At 33.2% G+C, this 23,120-nt stretch overlaps 1 protein-coding gene across 2 annotated transcripts; it reads left to right on the forward strand.

Annotated features, from left to right (window-relative positions):
- The first annotated feature begins 4,634 nt into the window (after positions 1-4,634).
- On the forward strand, positions 4,635-22,987 carry LOC109816607 (transcription initiation factor TFIID subunit 13). Of its 2 annotated transcripts, none has more exons than XM_083075306.1 (5): positions 4,635-6,800; positions 6,871-6,908; positions 7,010-7,069; positions 7,155-7,229; positions 18,430-22,987. In XM_083075306.1, the coding sequence occupies exons 1-4, from the start codon at positions 6,692-6,694 to the stop codon at positions 7,182-7,184; spliced, it is 237 nt and encodes a 78-aa protein (XP_082931432.1). In that variant the 5' UTR covers positions 4,635-6,691; the 3' UTR covers positions 7,185-7,229; positions 18,430-22,987. The 2 variants fall into 2 exon arrangements, with proteins under 2 accessions (XP_082931432.1, XP_082931431.1); XM_083075305.1 differs by lacking the exon at positions 18,430-22,987 and adding an exon at positions 15,805-16,277.
- The last annotated feature ends 133 nt before the right edge of the window (positions 22,988-23,120 follow it).

The raw sequence follows: 23,120 nt of genomic DNA on the forward strand, positions 1-23,120 counted from the left end.
AATCCTACACTACTTGACCCAAAATACAAGGGAAAAAAATATCCTATACAATATGTACAATGTGTTTACAATGAAGACTAAGAAACTACTAAGAGGAGTCATACTTAATGCTTAAGTCACACATAGGTCTAAAAGGCACCTCCTATATAGAAGCCTCTTCTAGCCTCCTAACCATGGACCTAGTTAAAGGCCTAATGATCTTCATGTGTGAGCTTTCTTATGGATCAACCTTCACCCTTCTTGGTCTTACCTCTTCCAAAGGAATCCTTGGGGATTAGGTTTCCATCATACCCTCCCTCTTTGAAAGGATTTGTCCTTAAATCTAGTGGTCCTTTCACATAGATAGCATTACCTACAAGGAAACAAGAAAAAAAAATGCATTAGGGATGATATATTCATATAATATATGTGGAAAGTGCACCCTATGAGGAATTTCTTCTATAGTCTTAACAAGGGTCCCTAGACTAGGAAGGATAGATTCTCTAAGAATAAGAATAGGATTCTCACTATAGTGTAGTCTAAGTGTAAAACTAAATCCTAAAAATGTGAAAGTACTAAAACTATAAGAAACTAATGAAGTACTTTTACATACTAAGGTATCTTGCCTGAGGTACCCTATATAGTAACCTAGGCGCATACAAGAAAACAAAGTGAATATAATAAGAAAACTACCTAGACAACCCTTGATCATATTATTTGTTAGATACAACTTGGAAGAAGATGTAAAGAAGAGTTTAGAAGAGTCATATAAGCTAATTTGGTCTTGAAGGAAAGTAGTCAAGTTAAGTTCAAAGAAGTTTGAACTTCCCTTAAGATCAAAAATAGAAAATAAGACACCATGAGATGTATCTAATAAACAATATAAACCAAAGGTTGCATGCTTTATTAGAACAACTAAATTAGAAGAAGTCCTAAATATACAATGGTTGTTTAATTTGGGCACCACCAAAGTAGCCTCCTAAGAGGTAGAACTAGGTGAAGTTCACTTCTTCTTCACTAGACTAAGAACTTGAGATCCTTTACTTTCAAAAATATTTTGATTTTGGATCTTAAGCTCCAAGTCTATGGCAGTAGTAAAAGAAGAGCTAAAATCTTTGTGAGGAAGAAAAGTCTTTTTACAATCATTTTTAATAGAAAAATGACTTTCCCTTATCACAAGATTTTTGGAGGAGATACTATCCTCCTTATTCTTTTCTAAGAGTAATGTATTTTTTATTTTTCTCTTTTCTTTGTCATTTTGAGTTGATCCTCTAAAACTTGTGAAGCTGATAGAGGATTCAACACATATCTTTTTCCTATGGGTAAGACGTATCTTATTGGTTAATCCATCATAGATGGCTTGCCTATCATATTGCCAAGGCCTCCCAGGTAATACATGACTTGCATCCATGGGAATTATGTCACATAAAACTTCATCTTTGTATTTCCCAATGGTGAAAGAAATGTTTACTTGGTCCTTGACTTCTATTGATCCATCCTCATTAAGCCATTGCAATTTGTAAGATTTTGGATGGGCAATGGGAGTCAAGTGTAGCTTTTTAACCAATCTTGCACTACAAAAATTATTACAAGAACCATTATCCATAATGGGAGAACAAGTATTTTTTAAAATCTTGCATCTAGTATGAAATAAGTTCTCTCTTTGGGATGGTCTTGCTCTTGTAGTTGGTTTGCAAGCAACCTTTGAGCAACAAGAAGGTCTCCATCACAAGGTGGAACTTCTTCACTAGAATCATGGATGTCTTCTTCACTAGAAGATGAAGAAGATATAGTGCTATCACTACTATAAATGTCATTGTCCCTTAAAATCATTGTTTTCTTAGTTGGGCATTGGGAGGCTATGTGTCCTCTCTGTAGACATTTAAAACACTTGATAGAATTTGTCCTAGATTCTATTGAAGATTTATCTCTAGGATTTTCTTTTTCTTTCTTTTTATTCTTTTCTTATGACCTTTCTTTGTTGGATTGGGAGGAAGACCCCTCCTTCTTGTAATCATTATTAGGGTAAGAGGTAGACTTCTTCCTAAGGCTAGACTTTCTCCTTAATTGACTTTCTACCCTTATACAAAGTTGAACTAGTTCATTAAGGTTTCTGTATGGAAATAGCTTAACCTTGTCACTAATGTCTATGTTAAGGCCACTTTGAAATCTTGCAATGGTGGTTCTTTCTTCTTCACTAATTCTAGCCCTTAGCATAAGCAAGTCCATTTGTTGCCTATATTCCTCCACACTTTGATTTCTTTGTTGGAGTCTTTGGAGCTTGTCCATTAACTTTCTCTCATAATAGGGATGAATGTGTCTTCTCCTTAAGGCACTCCTAAGTTCATTCCAATATTTAATGAAGGGCTCTCTAAAGTTTTTTTTCTCTTACTAAGGAAGTCCACCAATGCATGACATTCCCTTAAAAGGTAAAGGTGGCCATAGGAACTCTTTTCTCTTCACTCTCATTGTGGCAAATGAAGAGTTCTGCCACCTTCATCTCCTAATATAAATAATCTTCTACATTATCTTTACCATGGAAGGGAGGAAGGTCTATGTTAGGTTCCTTTAGAAGTGTTGTTCATTCTTAGGCTTATGTTGTCTAGGGGGTCTTTGATAGTAGTCATCATCTTGGTGAGTGACTACTATAAAACCGTTCATTTGAAGTAGTGTGAGTGTGTGAATGATGGCTCTTGGGCCATGAATGCTCTTCAACATGTTTTCCTCTAGAATGAAGTTAGATGAAAAACACATAGAAAGGGGGATTGAATATGTGTGTGTGTGTGAATGGAAGAATTTTAAAACTGTTTTCGCAAGGGACTCCTTTTCGTCCAGTAAAAATATTATTTTGAGTACTTAAAAAAAAATGTGCAGGATTTGCTCAACAAAGGATTTTTCGTCTAAAAGTTTATTGTCTGCACACAAAAAATATTTCTTAAATGAAAACTATTTCTTAAGATGATAAATTAAATAAGTGTAGTTTTCGTCTGAAGATAGTTACAGTGAAGAATAAGTAATGGACGAAATTTTCAATATGATTTAATAGTTAAGCGAAATCGCGTCTGAAAATATAAATAAGCAGTGCAAGGATTTTTATACTGGTTCGCTCAAATTGAGCTACGTCCAGTCTCCTTCAATTGAAGGGTCCCACTAGATTTTCAATGAAGTACAAGTATTATTACCACTTCTGGTGTGCCAAGTATTATCGACCACTTCTGGCCCGCCAACTTCACTCGTCAGAGCTAGTATTCTTTGATCAGCCTCTTCAAGCTCGTAGTGAGTATTCTCGATCACTCTTAGTCCTAAGTATTCTCAACCGCTCCTAGTTGGCTAACTTCACTCATTAGCTCTAGTATTATTTGTTCAGCCTCTTCAAGCTCTCAGTGAGTATTCTCGACTACTCTTGGTCCTGAGTGTTCGCAACCACTCCTGGTTGGCTAACTTCACTCGTTAGCTCTAGTATTCTTTGTTCAGCCTCTTCAGACTCTTAGTGAGTATTCTCTACCACTCCTGGTCCCGAGTATTTTCAACCACTCCTAGTTGACTAACTTTACTCATTAGCTCTAGTATTCTTTGTTCAGCCTCTTCAAACTCTCAGTGAGGAATGTCGACCACTCCTGGCCCGCTAACTTCACTCATTAACGCTAGTATTCTTTGTTCAGCCACTTCTGGCTCTCAGTAAGGATTCTTTGACAAGCCTCTCCAGGCTTTCACAAGTATTCTTTCCCTAGCTTCTTCAAACTTTACAAATGATAGATAGATGATTTGGTTTGAGTGTTTGGTTTACTCTCACAAAAAAGATACAAATATTTGCTACACTCACTAAGGTGCATGTTCCTAAGTTACACTTAGAACTCCTTAGTCTATAGAGATAATTACAATACACTATTGTACATTTGACTCTATAAGCTCTGTCTCTGGTTCCATTGCTTCATGGGCTTGATATATATATAGTCTTGTAGAATTTGCCCGTTACAAGTGTCCGTTGAAGTAGGATGTAGTCGTTCATGACTAGTTTGATCTTTCATTTAATGTAGAAGATCTTGCATTAAATGTTGCTTCATGTTTATAGACATTGTGTGAAATCTTCTTTGGTTTGTTAGCAGTAGTGTCTGAGTTTAGTTGAGACCTAGGAACTTTTTTTCCTTTTCCGGCCGCATAGCTGAAGGCAGTGTTAAGTTGGTGGGCTATGGCCTTTATAGCATTGTATTTGGTTATCTAATACTGCCCCTCTGGTAATTCTGGCTTAGGGTCGGGTGCTGTCCAGATTTGATTTTAGAACACTCCCCAGAATAGATGTTTTGTAAACGAATGCTAATATGCTATAGAGTTGGTAGGATATTTAATACGCGTATGGTTTCAATCCTTTTGTGATCAAATTTCTACATAAGAAAGGATAAAATTAAAGGAGGGAAAATGTTGTTAAAGATTTATGAAAAACTAACCTAGGTGGTGTTAAGTTGATTAGATGTATGCATAAAAGAAGGAGCTTCCTTGATCACTGTTTCAATTTCTTATTGTCCTAAAGTTTTCCATTTTCTAATGTCCTCTTCATTGTCAAAAGTTATGTATTGCTTGTTAGAGTTGAGTTCTACTTGCATTGCCTCACATCAATGCTCTGTCTATTCCTTTTAAATATTTGATGTCATTTAAATATGTTCTTTCTAGTTTGATTTTGGTCACAACTTTATAATTGGGAATGCTATTTACTAAACCGATAAACTTGGATTTGGGACAACTTTCTATGTTCAATTATGTGTGGTTACAAGGAATGATTTAGGTTTCCTAGTTCCTACTGGCTCTGATTTTTTTTTTTCAATAATCTGAATGTGTTGTAGTTTTGGATGTCTCTTAATTCAATGAAACTATGGAAGTGTAGCAAGTTGTGTTGTATTTGCTAATATTTAGCTTGAGTGCCTCAAGCTATTTGTTTTTGTATGGTTGTAGTTGTACCCTTGTCTTAACCTGACATGAACACAGCCTGAGATGTAAATTGCCTCTCTAAAATATGGTTAAACCCTGGGAGTTTAGACATTGAGAAAGATTAAATCAATAGCACATGGCATGAGCTATTGTTCTTATTGAAAGAATTGATTTTATGTCTTACCGTTTAAATCAATAAGACATTTAACATGTAATTTTTTTACTTTATTTTTATCTTGCCTTCATATTGTGAGGCGAGAGTACTCATAAATGAGGAATATCCACTTATCATTTTATAGTTCCTGCATCAGTGCATCTTCTTTTTAGTGCTACTTAAAAATAGACTTCCTAATTTGAAACATCAAGTAATATTTGATTTACATTGCAATGCTAGTCATTTTTGGATACTTTCATTGAAAATATTCATACAACATATGTCCTGCTTCACCTCCTCTTACATTACACCCGGTCAAATTTTGCAAATTCTATATAATTTGCATTATTTTTTGTCTATGGACATAGTTCACACAGTGTTCCAAAAGTGACAATTAAATACTAATCTACACTCATGAAAGGTGGTTTTCGTTGGCTAATTTGCTTTTAACGGCTAAAAGCTTGTAAATTTTGGGGGACTGGTGGAACAGTTGAATTAGTGAGATGATATTTTTCAATTGACAACTGAATTGATACTGATATTAACATATCATTAGGACTTTATTATCATTTATTACCATACCCAACTCATGTAAGCATAAATACAATAGTGTGTGGTCTGCATTAGATACACATTATCATTATGAAATTTCTTAAATTCTATAAGGATATTTCAAATTTCTTATTTTTTTCTGTCTCTCATTTGGTGGATGAGGGTGTTCAGCTCAAGTCAAGACTTTTCAAGCTGTGTTAATGTTTTCCCTTTACTGAATATAAACTATATTGTAGCTTGAGCTGAGAGTTGTCTGTTAAGTTGATTGTACTCTGTTATATATGATAGATTGATCTTATTTAATAAAAGGTGTAATAGGCTTAAATAAGGATTATAATATATAGTGTAACATGGACTGTGTGATACATTTAGCACCTAAAATGCATAGATACAGTATGTTTAGTTATTTCAGTACATGTTTGTTGGCCTTGTTTACGGTGCCACTTTCAGCATGATTTGTTTTCTGGTATACTAGCAGGAACAATTTGTGTTTTAGTCCTCTGATCAGCAAGACATTAACCCAGAGTTCATATTTTGAAGACCTTACTCTTCATCAAGTAGGTTCTTGTAGATATTAGTTGCTGCCTGCTATGTTCTTGTATGTATGCTTGAATCTTGTTAAATTTTTATGTTGCAGTCATGTATCTTCATGAAAATTTGGATATGAGTGAATGTGAATCTGTTAATATCTGGATGTATGAGCGAATCTTGCTGAAAGTTTTATATTGTAGTCATGAATCTCAATGAAAATTTCAATATGGAAGATGAGTTAAATACAATGGAAACTCTACCTAATAGTACTAACACAGAGGCTACTCCAACTAGTAATCATTCTTTTAATCGAAGAATTAGTGCTACTGGTTATAAAGTTAAGAGTAGGGATAGTGACCAACAAACTGTAGAGGCTAAGAAAGCTAAGCCTAATACCCCAACTATTTCCCCAAATTTCTACTTAAACCTGTAGAAATGTGGTGTGGTTCCTTGGATTGGGAATTATTTGAGACTTTTTATATGCTATAGTTCTCTAATTCTTTTCATTTTGTGTGTAGAGCAGAACCCTCACTGTGCAATTGGGTAATTGCAATGAGCAATTCCTCCACTGGAACTGGAACGTCATCAAAACCGAGGGCAGCTTCCTCGCAACCATCAGAAACTTCACCCAAGCGCAAAAGAGGAGTTTTCCAAAAAGAATGTAAGCTTTTTTCTTCCTAATTTTCTACATTTAACCCTACTTTCTTATCAGTCTCCTTTGGGTCCTATAGTGCAGCACATGATGTATGGCTTTAGAGATGACCCTAACGTAAGTCTCAAGTGTTATCATTCTATACATCTTTTCATGTAAATTTTAAAGGGCAATGTCTGTTAACTTGAACTTTTATTCTTGTTTTCCACTGTAATTAGCCACTTCCTGAAAGTGTGGCACTTATGGAGGACATTGTTGTGGAATATGTCACAGAATTGGTAAGACTCCTAACTTTTTAGTTCTTCAGCTTAGTTTGAGTAGTTAGTTAGCTTTGTTGTCCTCATGCTAATTTTCTCTGCAAAGGTACATAAAGCCCAAGAAATTGGATCTTAGAGGGGGAAGCTATCAGTGGAGGATTTCCTCTATTTGATTCGCAAGGTAAATTTTTATTCTCAATAATTATTATCAAGATTAAAAATTATTGGGGAACCTTGAATTCTCTGCATCTCTTTTCATATAGTCCATCCTTTTAGTAAATATAGAACCAATATTATGTATTGGAAGAGAAAACACAACAAAATAAATGAATTAAAGAGGAATCCAGATCAAGCTAAAGGAAAAATTCTCTTTAACACTTAAATATTTAGAACAGTATTGACCCATCTTTTTATAAGTGTTTATTTCCTAGTTGATTTGGAATCAGATTTGCAGAACACAATTGTAACCTGACACTCTTACTAGCTAGAAGTTGCTCTTTTCAATCCGTCTTTGGGTCTTGTTTGGATAAACTACACTAAAAACACTTCTAGAAGAGAAAAATAGAAACAAAAATGAAATAAATTTCTACATAAACTAATTTGTAGATTTTTTTTTAATTCTTTTTTTCAAAATCTTATTTTTAACTTATGCATAGACTAATTTTAGCTCGTAGAAAAACTTATTTTAGTTTTGCTTTTTTTTTTCTAAAGTGCTTTTGGGAAAATTTATTCAAACATATTCTTTTTCAGCATGGCAATTTGAAATGTTATAATAGGCATGCAAGCAATCAATATTATCACTATTAGTATTCTATTACCTTGACCAGCCAAGGAATCTGAAGAATATTTCGGTGACTATTTAGTACTAGTACCCTCATTTTAATACTAGGGACTAAGGTACTATTATTTGACCCCGAGTCTGCAGGGAACGGAGAACCATTCATGCATAATGCATAAATAATTATGTTCTTTATATTCCATTTTTCTCTAGACTTCCTCCTCTTTAGTTTTTGTAGCATCAATCATTAGCATTAGATCTCCATGGATCAAAGTTTAGGCCGAGTTATTAGTGTCTTAACGATCATTAACGTTAAGTATTGCAAACAAATTAAATGTCAGTACTCAGTAAGTACCATAGATTGTAGAAGTAGCACCCTACTGACACTAGCAGAGGTTAGTTTGGTTCCTGAAAGGTGTAAGCATTGGCAGAAACCCTTCCTACATTAACATTACTTTGTCGCAACCCGAAAATTTCCGATCTCGCGACTAATAGTTTAGACATCCTTTTAAAAGTTTCATTAATTAAGGAATGCCCGGACACCAGACTAATCCTTAATTAATGGTTTTGAAAATAGGTTCATGGAGTCGCCACCAATATTTTACTCAAAACATTGGAAAAAAAAGGTTTTTAAAGATCCAATAATGGCCTTGATAACCAAAATTGGGTTCGGGGGTCGGTTACGTGTAAGGAAGGTATTAAGCACCCCTACAACACCCTCAATCGGTACCCTATGATGAAATTAACATGATAAGAATTAATAAATTAAATATTGAATCCCCTTTATTAATATTTATTACATATTGAAAATTTAAATTATACGACTAACTCTAAAATATTTACATGATTACGTTTGCTGTAAATAAAAATAGAGATAAAGATAAGAAATAAAAGATATAGAAAAAGATTGATTGAAATACCTCTTGAACGAGCTCTATTGAATCTTCAAATATGGAGAAGGTGCTTTATGACAACCTTTCTCACTACAATATGCCTCAAAAATCTCAAGAAATACAATAGCAGAGAAAGAGAGAGAAATTTCGTGCTCTAAAGAGTCTTCGACAAAATTTTTGGGGTCTTGAGAAATGAGCCCAAGCTTTCTATTTATAGACTTCAAAAAGGGTCCAGAACGGCCCATTCCAAAATCGGAACGACCCGTTCTGGATATGGCCGTTACGTGTAAATTTTGTAACTGGAACAGCCCGTTCTGAAATTGGAACGGCCTGTTCCAGAGATAAGATTAATATGTCATTTGGTATACTGGAACGGGTGTTCCAAACAAGGATCTTTAGGCTTTTTTTATAACTTGGAACGGCCAGTTCAAGTTAAAGCTTTAGCCCTCTTTTGAAGAGTTTGGAACGGCCCGTTCCAATTTAGGAACAGCCCGTTCCAAACTAGGGATTTTTGGCCCTTTTAGGAACTTGGAACGGCCTGTTCCAAATTGAGAACGGCCCGTTCCGGTTTTGGAACAGCCCGTTCCAGTCTTCTAAAATCAACTTGTTTGGGCTTTTGGGCCTTCTAAAGTCCGGTCATGTTGTTGGCATGCTTCGGGAGCTCCTTCCCTTCATAACAGAGGTCCATGTCCTTGTTTGTATGCCCCCGAACGAAATTGGGTGTCTACAGCTGCCCCTCTTTACTTGTCCTTTGGAATAGTAATGTGTTACTTTTCCAAAGGCAAGTAAAGACGTAGACATTTCGTTCGGGTCTTCTCTTCGTCTCTTTGGTGTTGGCGCTTCTGTGTTGTTTCCTTTAGATAGGTGTATTTGTTCGTATCCTCACCCTTTAGAGCAGTTGCGTACTCTATTGGGTAACAAGGCTGAAAAACTGTACACCTGATCTTCAGTCTTCGAGTAGAAGCTCCATTGTCTCTCTTGTGATAATGTGTTCCTTTATTTGTAGCTTCTTTCACTCTAAGGTTAGGTAACCCTCTTCAATCTTGTACTAGTTTTGGAGATCTAGCAACCCTTTCACTAAGGTCAGGTAACTCACTTTGTACTAGATTTGGAGATCTAGCAACCCTTTCACTAAGGTCAAGTAACCCACTTTGTCGTTGAGGTAGTTTCGTAGCTCAGCCTCTCCAAGCTGGACTAATATTTTAAGGCTTCAGCCGGCCTCCTCTAAGGTCAGGTAACCACTTTGTCGTTGAAGTAGTTTCGTAGCTCAGCCTCTCCAAGCTGGACTGATATTTTAAGGCTTCAACCGGCCTCCTCTAAGGTCAGGTAACCCACTTTGTTGTTGAAGTAGTTTCGTAGCTCAGCCTCTCCAAGCTGGACTGATATTTTAAGGCTTCAGCCGGCCTCCTCTAAGGTCAGGTAACCCACTTTTTTTGTTGAAGTAGTTTCGTAGCTCAGCCTCTCCAAGCTGGACTGATATTTTAAGGCTTCAGCCGGCCACCTCTAAGGTCAGGTAATCCTCTTTGTTCTTGTACTTGAGGTCTTCTTGTTGGTGTTGTGGGATGAAAGACTGCCCCCAAGTGGATGGGCAGGAGATGTTTGATGTGCCCCTGTGTTGGTGGGCAGAGAAGTGGATGACTGGCAGGGATTCCAATGTTGCCCCTACCGCTTGAGTATTGTGATGCCTCTCCAGGCGCTTTCATTATGGGATGATTGGTAAGAGTTTGGTGTTGTTCTTCTCAAGGTGAGTATTGTGATGCCTCTCCAGGCATCTGCTTGTGATAGAGTTTTTTTTTTAACTTCATTTTTGTTTAGCTTCGGCTTTTTTCATGTTTGAAGCTTGCCTTTTTTGCTATTTTTCTAAATGCTTCGGCTTTTTTCAACATTTACGAAGCTTGCCTTTTTCTCATGTTATTGCTTTTGCTTTTTATTGTCATTATTGGTGGAGGGATCCATTCCATGATGTTATTTGTTGAATCTTTATTAATGAGTATTATTTTGGAAGCCAGTCCTGGCTTTGGTTAGGAAGTCATTCCTGATCTTGGCATTTTCTTAGATCATCCTTCATTTAGTTGAGGAGTAGGGCGCGATGGCCTCTTCATGCTTATGGGCTTGCTTATTCGATCGACTCCGGTTCTATCTCGTCTTGCTGTTGATGTGTCTTTTTTTCTTGGTGGTTATATGAAACCACTTGTATGGAATGCCCTTGTTGGGGCTATGCTTTTTGACATGATCTCGGATTTTAAGGCACTGTATAGTTGTTGATATTTTTTACGAGTGCTTCGGCCTCTTGATTCCTCCAGCAAGTGATGGATAGACACACACAAAGAATGCAAGAATGCAAAAGAAAATGCAAAGCAAAAATGGATTGGATTTTTTTTTTTAATTTTTTTTGTGAACTTATACCCTTTTGTGCACACTTGTGCCATATGCATGTTATGCAATGATGCTTCTATGCTATGCTTATAACGCAAATTTATTTTTACTTTCAAGAAATTAATCTATGCGCATTGATCAATGACATGGATTGTTAGCCTTTAGCCTTGTCGAATTCAGTGTTGCTTCTTGAACCTAAGGTTTGTGTAGTTCAGCCCTCTCGCTTGTACCGGATATGATATGTTAGCCCTTAGATTAGGTGTACCTAGACTCTATTCTAGGACACCTCCATCTTCTCCTTGTGAGTGTTCACTATGCATACTCCGTGTATCTCTCAAATTTATCTTAATGCCATATAGGTCAAGAGGAAAGAAAGGAAGAGGATATATATATATTTTTTGTAAAAGTTTTGGTAGAAAGGATTTTTTTCAAAAATGGTTTATAGAAGAATGGCTGGCCGAGGTAGGCTAGTGGTTTAGGCTGATGAACAAGCACATTCAAAGTGAAGAAATCATTTTCCTCGTTAGCTTATTATTTCCTTCAAAGTTAAGCGATGACTTGGGATTGCATATTGATTAAATGATCTTCTCGAGCCGCCTTTCAATTTTCAGCTCGGGATGCTACTTTGTCCTAACTTTTGCCTAGGTTACTTGAGATGTGTTCCCTAGCAGACATTTTCTTTTGATCCTTACTTTTGCCTAGGTTACCCTTTTTAATTGTGGGTTTCCTAGTAGATCTTGCCCTAACTTTTGCGCAGCCCCCTTAGTGGGTTTCCTGCCAGGCCTTTGTCTTTGTAGCATTTGTGATCATTTTTCATTCCTTCATTAAAGGGGGATGTCCCTTGCACTGATTTCGTTTGGACTTTTATCCACAAGTCATGCCAAGTTTGATTGATTTTTATGTGTTCTTTTTTATGGTGTATAAAGCCATTGTTTCTAATGATGTCCTTATTTCAAATGTACTCGTTTATTTAGGGTTTGTTGACGAGGCTTAGAGTAGATAAACTGGAGAAGAGAAATGAAGTAGAAAAGTGTATGGCATTAAAATGAAATTTTCAATTTACACGTGCCCATTTAATGTAGCTCGAGGGCCCGAGCATGCCCCGAGTTCGTGATTCATACACAGAGAAGTAGAGGGAGGTTGCCCCTTAGAGAGGCCTAGGTTGTCAGACTGTAGGGCTAGTCCCACACTTGCTTGGATGTGGCACTTCAGAATATCTCGTGTAGAGGGAGGTCCTTTGGCTTCTTCTCTCATGAAGGAGTTGCCAATCCATATCCTGAGTCTTTTCCTAAGAGGTAGGAATGGGTAGAAGCGATGATAGAGCTTTCCATGGAGTCTTGTTTCTCAAAAGGAACATTCAAGCTGTCTTTCGACTTTCAACTCGAACAAACATTGCTTTTTTTTTTTGCCTAGTATGCCCTTTGTGGGTTTTCATTTTAGTAGCTTCTTAACAAGCAATGCTTCTCTCTTGTTGAAATCATCTTTCAAGAAAGCTCTATTCACTTTTCCTTTTGAGGGATTTGTCCTCCTTAGGTTCTCTTTCTTAGCTTACAACTCGTTAGGAGTGTGGATTCGTCCATTCCTATTCCGCTTGGATTTCACAGTTGCACGACACGGCTTTATTTTCTTTAGGGCAAGAGTTGGCATCTTAATGATTTACCCTAAACTCTTTATGCACGGTTTGCTTCCATTACTTCCGACTAACGCACATAAGTTAATTTCCCTTTTTATTCTCATTTATTCTTTTACAAGGAGGGATATGCTCTAAATGAATGTAATGCAGAATGTAGAGAAAGATGAGAATAATAAATATCAGTCTCATTGATTTGTTTATTTGTGAATGTTCAAATAGATTTCGACAATATTAAGCGAGAATCTATATTAGATTCTAAGAAGACTTACTTCAACAAACATATCGGAGCAAGGGCCCAACCATAGTATTTTTTAAAAATTGATTTGGGTTTTTCTTTATAGCGCAAATACTGTCGTATATTAGAGCATTCACTTTTCTTAACTTTCTATACGTACTGCAACCTAATTCTCCTTAGCTAATAAAATAAAATGAATGAAATTAATGAGCTAATCTAGAATGCATGTTATTTTTTTTGCCTAATCTTTATCATGTTTCTATTATCTAAAGGGGAATGATGCATGGTAAAGATGAGATTTCTTTTATTGATTTTTTTTTACAAAAAGGAAACTACCTATATGATGTTAATGGATTGCTGACCTAAGAATGTACAAAGGGGTATAAAATTTTTATTATTATTTTTTATTTTTTATTATCTGTTTGTTTATTTTAAAATTTCAATTCATCTTATTAGAACAAAATAATACAAACAAATGCACACACACATGCTCAATCAACGTACACCCACGAACGATCGTGTTCAAATCCTTAGTCTGTGGTCCCTATCAAGAAAAGTGCATTGTATAGGATGGTTCTAATCTCACTGGTTCTCAAGGCTCCCAAGGTGCCCCCATTATAGGGACCCAGTATCTCTGTCGCCGTCACCTGACAAACTCTAAGGTCTGTCGCAGTATTTCGGGCTAGAGTAACCAGTTATCACCTTGAGTGTGATTTCCGACAAGGCTCGCAGGCTCCAAGGCCAAACTTGGGCCGGTCATACGTCAACCACTCCCTATGTTTAATACCCTCATGCCCCCGGGTGTAGGGGGAACTGTTGTGTGTAAAGGTTTTGTGGACAATTTGTATTCCAACAAGTGCAGAATTCAAACAGGCAAACAAATATTAAAGCCAAGCAAATAAACAAACAAAGTAAAGGAGAAAAATATTTAAATTATTATTCTTATTTTATTAACTTCATCATTTATTTGGGATTGACCCTCTTAAAACGTCCCCAGCGGAGTCGCCATCTGTCGCAACCCGAAAATTTCTGATCTCGCGACTAATGGTTTAGACATCCTTTTAAAAGTCTCATTAATTAAGGAATGTCCGAACACCAGACTAATCCTTAATTAATGATTTTGAAAATAGGTTCATGGAATCGCCACCAATATTTTACTCAAAACATTGGAAAAAGAAAATGTTTTTAAAGATCCAATAATGACCTTGATAACCAGAATTGGGTTCGGGGGTCGGTTACGTGTAAGGAAGGCATTAAGCACCCCTACAACGCCCTCAATCGGTACCCTATGATAAAGTTAACATGATAAGAATTAATAAATTAAATATTGAATCCCCTTTATTAATATTTATTTACATATTGAAAATTTAAATTATACGACTAACTCTAAAATATTTACATGATTGTGTTTGCTGTAAATAAAAATAGAGATAAAGATAAGAAATAAAAGATATAGAAAAAGATTGATTGAAATACCTCTTGAACGAGCTCTATTGAATCTTCAAATATGGAGAAGGTGCTTTATGACAACTTTTCTCACTACAATATGCCTCACAAATCTCAAGAAATACAATAGGAGAGAAAGAGAGAGAAATTTCGTGCTTTAAGGAGTCTTGGACGAAATTTTTGGGGTCTTGAGAAATGAGCCTAAGCTGTCTATTTATAGACTTCAGAAAGGGTCCAGAACGGCCCGTTCCAAAATTGGAATGGCCCGTTCTGGATATGGCCGTTACGTGTAAATTTTGTAACTGGAACGACCCGTTCTAAAATTGGAACGGCCTGTTCCAGAGATAAGATTAATATGTCATTTGGTATACTGGAACGGGCGTTCCAAACAAGGATCTTTAGGCTTTTTTTATAACTTGGAACGGCCCGTTCCAGTTTAGGAACGGCCCGTTCCAGTTTAGGAACGGCCCGTTCCAGTTAAAGTTTTAGCCCTCTTTTGAAGAGCTTGGAACGGGCCGTTCCAATCTTGGAACGGCCCGTTCCAAACTAGGGTTTTTTGGCCCTTTTAGGAACTTGGAACGGCCCGTTCCAAATTGGGAACGGCCCGTTCCGGTTTTGGAATAGCCCGTTCCAGTCTTCTAAAATTAGCTTGTTTGGGCTTTTGGGCCTTCTAAAGTCCTGCCTATTGTTGGCATGCTTCGGGAGCTCCTTCCCTTCATAACAGAGGTCCATGTCCTTGTTTATATGCCCCCGGACGAAATTGAGTATCTAGATACCTCACCATTTTTTAAGTTGAGCAAATGTACCATGATATTTTAAGAAGCTACTGAAGACTAACTCGTAATCTTTTGTTCAAAAAGTGAAGAAAAAACTGAATCCACTGCTTTGGTGGTTGGTACGGAGAGCTGATTACCCAACAAATTAAACTTCTGGATGGTCTTATTCTGGATATAGCAGTTAAGGAATTTGAATTTGTCTTGCAAGCCTAGACTTGGTTCAGAAAAAAAAAACCCTGAAATGTTGTAGCCTTCATTGACAAGATCATGAGCTAGCATGGCATTATGCTGTCATAAGTTCATGTCATCTACCTTTTAAACAACATGATCTCACTACCGTCATATTTAATTGCAACATGATAATCTTTTTGTTAATTATCAATGTCACATAAGAAATCTGGAATTGTCTTACAAGCCTAGATGTAGCTTAGGCAAAAAATCTGAAATGTTGTAGTCTTTAGAGGGAAAATCTTGAGCCAACATGGCATTAGGCTATCATAAGTTCATAATATCTACCTTAAAACAACAGGGTTACGCTACAACATAATATTTGTTTGTCGTTTCATAATAATCTTTTGTTGTTTGTCTTATATCTATAATATATAATTATGTACCGTAGGATTTGCCAAAACTTAACCACTGTACAGAACTCCTGTCTATGAATGAAGAGTTGAAACAAGCAAGAAAGGTTTTTGAATCAGAAGAATTCGATTGACGAATAAAAAATCCTAAAAACAAATAGTCATTTAGATTTATTAAATAGTGACAATAGTTTATAAAATATTTCAATTTCATGTATGTATACATTGTAATATGTATTGTTTATTATTTTCTTATATAAACAGATTAAGTTGATTGCACTAGAAAAATTATAAATCTACTTGATTGCTTGATAATTAGATTAATTATATAGTTAAAATAATCTAATAATTACTATATGTTTTCATTTATTGCATTCATTATTATTATATATGATAAAATTTGACCAAAAAAAAATTTATGGTAAAAGAAATTTTATCAATACATTTATGAATCTAATTTTAAGATTTAGATGACATGGGTCAAATCTACACTAGCTTTTACCTATTGTTTGTTTCAAGAGATTTTGTAGAGTGAAATTACTTTTTAATATGTTTTTTTTTTAAATTATATGAGTAACTAATTTTTAAGTGAATTTTAATGAGTATATGAATCTTAAATTTTAAAGATTTTAGTAATTTTTTAAGAAAGTAGATATAATTAGTTGACAGTTTTTCTTATCCTTATTATTATATTGTGGTCATTTTTTGTATCACAATTATGATTGCTAAATGTATAATAAAATAGTTATTCTTAAATATGATAAAGTTTTACTTTATAAATTAACTAAATAATTTTAATATTTTAGTACACGCAGAGAAAACAAGTGCATGATATTTAACATTCTTATCTTTTCAAGTGTGAAAAGTATAATTTAAAATAATAACAAGAAAAAATTATTTGACACTTAATTAAATTTAAATTTTCCCTAACTAAAAAATAACAAAAATAATACAAATTATAACTAATTAATTTAAATATATAATTCAAAAGTATATTGTAAGGTATATTAGTTTTGTTCAAATAGAAATATATATATATATATATATATATATATATATATATATATATATATTAATTACACGTGCTACATTAAATATGAAAATTTTAAGTTTTTTTAAATTAAATATAATATAAGGCACAATTTAGAATATTATTTTGAATTTTTTTATTTTGTATTAATTAATATTTTTTTAGTTGATAATAATGTAGCAAATTAATAAATTTATTTTAGAATTTAATTTGTATCATTGTTTGCTTTATAGGTTGATAACATTATATATGCAACAATGTATCAAATGATTTACATCTATTTTAGAATATTTAAATTTTTACAATTAAAAATAAATGTAATTATGTTAACTCGATTAATCCAACTCAACCCGTTCGTGATCGAGTTGGGTTGGTTTGGGTTAAAAAAAAATGCACCAACCCCACCAAACCCAACCCGTTAAATTTTGATTGGATCGGATAAGGGATTCATCCAAACCTAACCCAACTTGACTCACTTATACCCCTTGACCGCACATAATAATTCTCAATCTTTTTAGACAAATGGTATATCACATCATTTTAATTTTATATTCCCAATGAAATATTAGTTAAGAGGTTCTCCATCATTAAATCTCATGATCAGCCATTTTTAGAATAACAAACTCTAATTCAATAACTATTATTAGTTGATCTCAAATTAATTTCACTACAATAAAATATAATGACATAACATTAGTGGATTCTATTTCATATGTATCCAGGACTCAATTAATCATTATTATATTTTCTAATACAATTGAAAATCCACAATGTTAAATACCATTAATTTATAGTATCTTTATAACATCTCATGTTATGTAAAATATTATAATATTGATAACATCATATTACTCATAATTCTCCACTAACTCATGTTATAAATGATTATAACTTTCAAGAATTATACTCAAAAAAATCATATCACTAATATCATCATACCATAAAGGTATCAACATATATAATTAATATATCCAAAATTAGAGAAAAAATATTCATCCTCACATAAAAATCATTCACACTTAGATCAACATAATTATTTATCTATATTGTTCTAGGTTAGTTTCATCTCATAAAAATTATAATTTTTCTCACTATGAAGAGATTTTCAAAAATATTAATTGTATACACTATTTTTCTCTAAATGATGCCTCACAATTAGGTGCCTCCAACGTAGCGAGGAGATTAGTCACTGCTATCGGCGGTGAATACTTCAGGGACGAACCAAAAAAAAAAAAAAGATGCCCCACAATTATTTTCTTCACCTCTTCACCACAAACTTTCACACAATAAATGAATATTTAATTCTCCTCAAACACTTTTAATAAAAAAAATTAAATATATAAAGTCTTTCAATATAATGTGCTAATCATGATTGTGAATCATGTAACATGCACCACACATTTAATAAGTAGTTACAACCCAAAGTAATTTAATTATCAATTAACATTTCATAGTTGAACATAATAATCCAATATAACAATATATTACAGACCATGATATCTAAACATAAAATATTTAACACATATTGATCAATAAAATTTGGACAAATTCTTACCAAATTGGTTGGCAAATTAATTATGCTTACTGTTATTGATATGAATTTCTTCTTCCTACAAAACTCATTGCTTTACAGGAGACTCAACAATGGTAGAATCACATAGAACTGACCAATTGACACCTTGTTCTCCTCCACATGTGACCGTCGCAGTAGCGCATAAGTTGCGTTCTCTTTGTTGTCATAGTCTCATGCTCATCTCTCACATTCATCAAGAATTTTCATAGACAACTTTAAGTCTTTTAGATTGTTGTCCATGAATGTTGAGAATACAAACTAATTTAAACTCTTAAGGTGTGTAATGCACTGTTCTAAAGGACTTCTCTATAGACACTCACGCAAGTCTTGTAGGATACAACATGATCTTTTCAATATTAGACATGCATTTTCAATTCCATCTATAACTACTCAATATTAAATAAATAAAAACTACAACAAATTTGGTTGAATAATTGTCTCTAAAAATATTTTCATTGAATATATTTTATTCTAATTTATATGCAAAGGAGATTGAATTATACATTTTTATTGAATATATTTATTCTAATTTATATGCAAAGGAGATTGATTATTGCATAATTTATATATTTTAATGGTTTCTAGTCCTCATAATTAAGGTAAATTTGTTTTTAACTCTTCAAATTTAAAATCACTTTTTAATCCATGTAATTTTAAAAAATATTATTTTAATCCTTATATCCAATTTTTTAAAGAAGTCAATATTGTCTTACACAATCTACTTACTAATGTTTCTTTTACATTAAATTTCGTTGATATTACATAACTTTTTCAATTTGTTATTTTCAGATGTATTATTAGTAGTTTGAGAGATTAAAACAATATTTTAAAAATTACAAAGATAAAAAAAAATTTTAAATTTGAATTATCAAAAACAAATTTACTTAACTTTAAAAGATTAAAAATATATTTAAATTTATTTTAATTTAAATATATTTATATTTAAATTCTAATAGTATAAACAAGTAGTTAGTCTAATTGGCATTGGAGCCAATCTCTTTGATAAGATCAAAAAAAACATTATTAGGAAAGAAAATTTCATTAATGTTTTATTTGGTTAAGAGAAAATGAGTAAGAATTAGGTTCAAAAGAGTGAAAATACAAGAGTGAAAATAAGTAAAATTATTTGATCAAAGAAAAATAAGAGGGGAAAAAATTAAAAAATAATAAGTCCTATTTATTTATTTCTGTTCATCTTTCTTATCTAGCTTATCTATTATAACACTGAGAAGTCGGCTGTATGAATAACAAGTTAAAAACAAAATTATAAAAGTATAAAAAAATAAATGGAGAGTCCTTGAAGTAATGAATATGAACATTGAGTAACAAGTAATCCCAATATTCTTCTCCTCGCTCTCCGCATATCTCAGCACCGAACCCTGCGCTTCTCCTTCGATCTCGAGTATGTTTCTGTCACACCTTATTTATCTCCTCTGCTCCCTTAGGATTTTATTTCCAAATTTTGCATCATATTTAACAATCCACATACGCAGAATTCGATCCAAATTGTTTACCATTTTCCCTTCCAACCTTGTTTTCATATCGTGTGTGACCGCGACTCAGAAGTGAAAACTTTAGATTAGAGTGCTCTAGGAAACCTGAAATCCCTCTTTGCAATCTGTCTTTGTAGTTTTTGAGTAGTGAACTGAGTATTGATTGACGTGAAAGGGTCTAATTCATTGAGTTATGTATTTTATAGAGTGATTTATGCTTTTTATTGAATGCGCAATCTCGAATAAATGTTTGTCATGTATTTTATTGAGTTTCAAATTCAGGCCTAATTACCTAATTCATTGATTCTAACATTCTCAATTAGTACATAGATTGAGGCAAGAAATTAAATGAGTTCTATTTCTCAGTGAGCAAAGCCCTAGCCAGTTAGGTTTGGCTCATGTCTAGCCAGGCCTGCCATAAGCATAACTGTTGCCAAGCATGGTTGCGATTTTGCCGCAATCCTTGATGTTGTACCAAATTGCAGACAAATGTGAGTCATTAGCGAAAAAAAAAATCATTTTATAGTCTCTACAAAATTAAGGACTAGAATGACTGTCATTTGGTAATTTAGGGATCAAAATGATGTAATTTTAGAGATTAAATTAACTAACGCTTGTAACTACAGGCATTAATTTCTTGTATTACTCAAATAACATCAGCACAAACTTCAATAGAGATTATAATCGTTTTAATGCATCTTGAAGTTTTGATTGGTTGTGTGGACAGACTGTGTTCATAAAAGAATTGTTCTTCAAAGATTTGATATTAGATTTCAGAAGGGTTTTTCTAGCTTAAAGAGGTCGTAATTAAAAAAATGTAACGCATGTAAAAAATATAAGGAAAGTACCACCGGGGGGTCCGACCAACTCATTACTAAATAAAGCATAAGACAATGTCATAACTGGAAAAAAAAAATGCGCGAGATCTTAAATTTTACTATATTTGTAGATGATGATTCCTCTGAGAAATAATGATTTTTCTTTTGAATGTTTGAAATTTGCATGCTGCGGACAGACTGACACTGAAGGCCCCTTCACGCTTTGAATGTTGCCACATTTGTAAAAGCGGAAAATGTTAAGTAACATGCACACATTTTACTTTTTATGGATTATTTTTACTTGTTTTTTATTTCACTTTTTTTTCAATTTTTAATTGTAAAATTTTTTATCTTTTTTTTTCTGTTTAATTACATGAAACATTGAAAATAATTTTGCTCTACAAATTTTTTGAAAATAGAAAACAAATCAAAAAGAATCTAACATTTTTTATAATTAAAAATTAAAAACAGAAAATGAAAACACAAGTACCTAACAATAAATAAAAAAAATCGTTGGATCTTTTCTTTTTAAATTATAAAAGAATTTTAAAGTGGCACATTATGAAACTGGTGCATGTCAATGAACTTATTTCATGTTGTTTTTCATTAATTAATCACGAGGAAAATAGCATTGTTATTGTCAAAGCTAATTCAGACCTAACATGATGTTTTTACATCATCTTTAACATTGTTGCATTTGGTATACACATTTTTTTTAATATTATTTTATCTTTTAAATTTTTAAATGATATTAAAAATCAATCATTCTTATAAAGAAAAAGATTCAAATTCAAGATCTCTAAATTTAAAGACTAAATATAATATCAATTAATTTATTAAATATTGATAATTATTAAATAATTTTATTAAATAAAATATAAAAGTACAAAACGTTTCAATCCTACTAATTTTATATTAATTATAATTGTGGAATGAAATTTGATATAGGCTGTTTTAGATTAGGGAAGAATTAATTTGTAAAATGATTTTTCTTTGGTGAAAATAAAATTACTTTAAAACTGGTTTCGACATTATAAAAAAAATAATTATGTTCAAATAAAGGTATTTTTATTATAATTTTTTAACTTTTATTTTAATTGTTAATAGAATTGCTCTTAAAATATACCAAAGACTCGAATGGCTTTTAGATTTTAAGGTTTTGTTTTTCGGTGTCCATGTTATTCGGTACATTGTCTGTTTGAAAAAACAAATCTCTTGAAAAATCAAGCTTAAAAATGTCTTCATCCCTACACAAATAACTTTGACTTATATGCACGTCCTGTTCTTTTCATTTCACAAGTCTTCATTTTTTTTCATTCTCTATATTATTGGCTTATACAGTCACACGATTCTATATATCTTAGTTAAGGCTTGAACTGGCATTTTTTAACTTTTGCTCTTGTACATTTTCATGTCACACAGAATCTATTACTTGTAACATCTAGCTAGACGTGGATTTGTTTCGAGACGCAAAACCAAACATGCATTTCAGGTATCAATGACACACTACTACTCCCATCTAGCATCATGCGATTCTCCTAATCATGAACTATTCACGTCTAAAAAGATTTATAGATCTTAGCAAACGAAATATGGAACACAACTCAGCTCACATTCAACGTATCAAATCAAAAGCAAAATATTTTACAAATTATTTCTAAGCCAAACTCTTATTAAATTACCTATACTTTCACCGACCGTCTTTTATGTTTTTTATTTTCTCCACCGGATCAATAAATAAATAAAACAAACCTTTGGTGTTAATTAGCGTGTATTTGATATCCATTTTTTAACGCATAGAATGGACTCGATCATTGGATTTAAGTTTATAAGTTGATAACCCTATCCCATTTTCTGATCACTGGATTTAAGTTTATAAGTTGATAACCCTATCCCATTTTCTTTTGGGCAAAATAGATCTACTAATTCTTTGATTTTAAATAAGAGTTAAACACGTCTAAATATAAATTTACGTAAAAATTAATATTTATCACTTCAAATTAAACATAAAAATTGACGTCAGCTTGCGAAGCTATAATTTTGGTTTCACATTGGAGGCGTCAGACATGTTACTTACATTTTCGGTTGCTTTTTATTTTCTATTTGTTGGATACAATTGTTGTCCGATATTTGACTCCAACAAGACAAAAATCTGAGACGATAGAACCGATTAACCGACCCCATCCATCACCCATCGTTATCATCGAAACAGAGTAGTGACCACAGCATCTTCTCTCTCCAATGGTCCCTTCTCTTCACAAATACAACTCATAAGCCACAAATATACCTAACCCCCCAATTTTATTGCCCTTTGTAGTACTTTATTATAAGGGCTCACTCTCTTAGGCCATTGCAATGCTTCCCCCTGGCCCTAACCTCTACAACCCCTTTTTTTTATCCAAATAAAAACACCATTAATTTTTTTAAAAAAAGTTTTTTT

Source organism: Cajanus cajan, chromosome 5 (assembly GCF_000230855.2).
Source record: "Cajanus cajan strain Asha chromosome 5, NIPB_CcT2T_4, whole genome shotgun sequence".
Taxonomy (NCBI): Eukaryota; Viridiplantae; Streptophyta; class Magnoliopsida; order Fabales; family Fabaceae; genus Cajanus; species Cajanus cajan.

Excerpts from the sequence above, each read along its gene's own strand:
- LOC109816607 (XM_083075306.1), top strand. The coding sequence starts at position 6,692 with ATGAGCAATTCCTCCACTGGAACTGGAACGTCATCAAAACCGAGGGCA. Across the intron at positions 6,909-7,009 it reads GCTTTAGAGATGACCCTAAC|CCACTTCCTGAAAGTGTGGC; the intron begins GTAAGTCTCAAG and ends CACTGTAATTAG. Across the intron at positions 7,070-7,154 it reads TGGAATATGTCACAGAATTG|GTACATAAAGCCCAAGAAAT; the intron begins GTAAGACTCCTA and ends TTCTCTGCAAAG.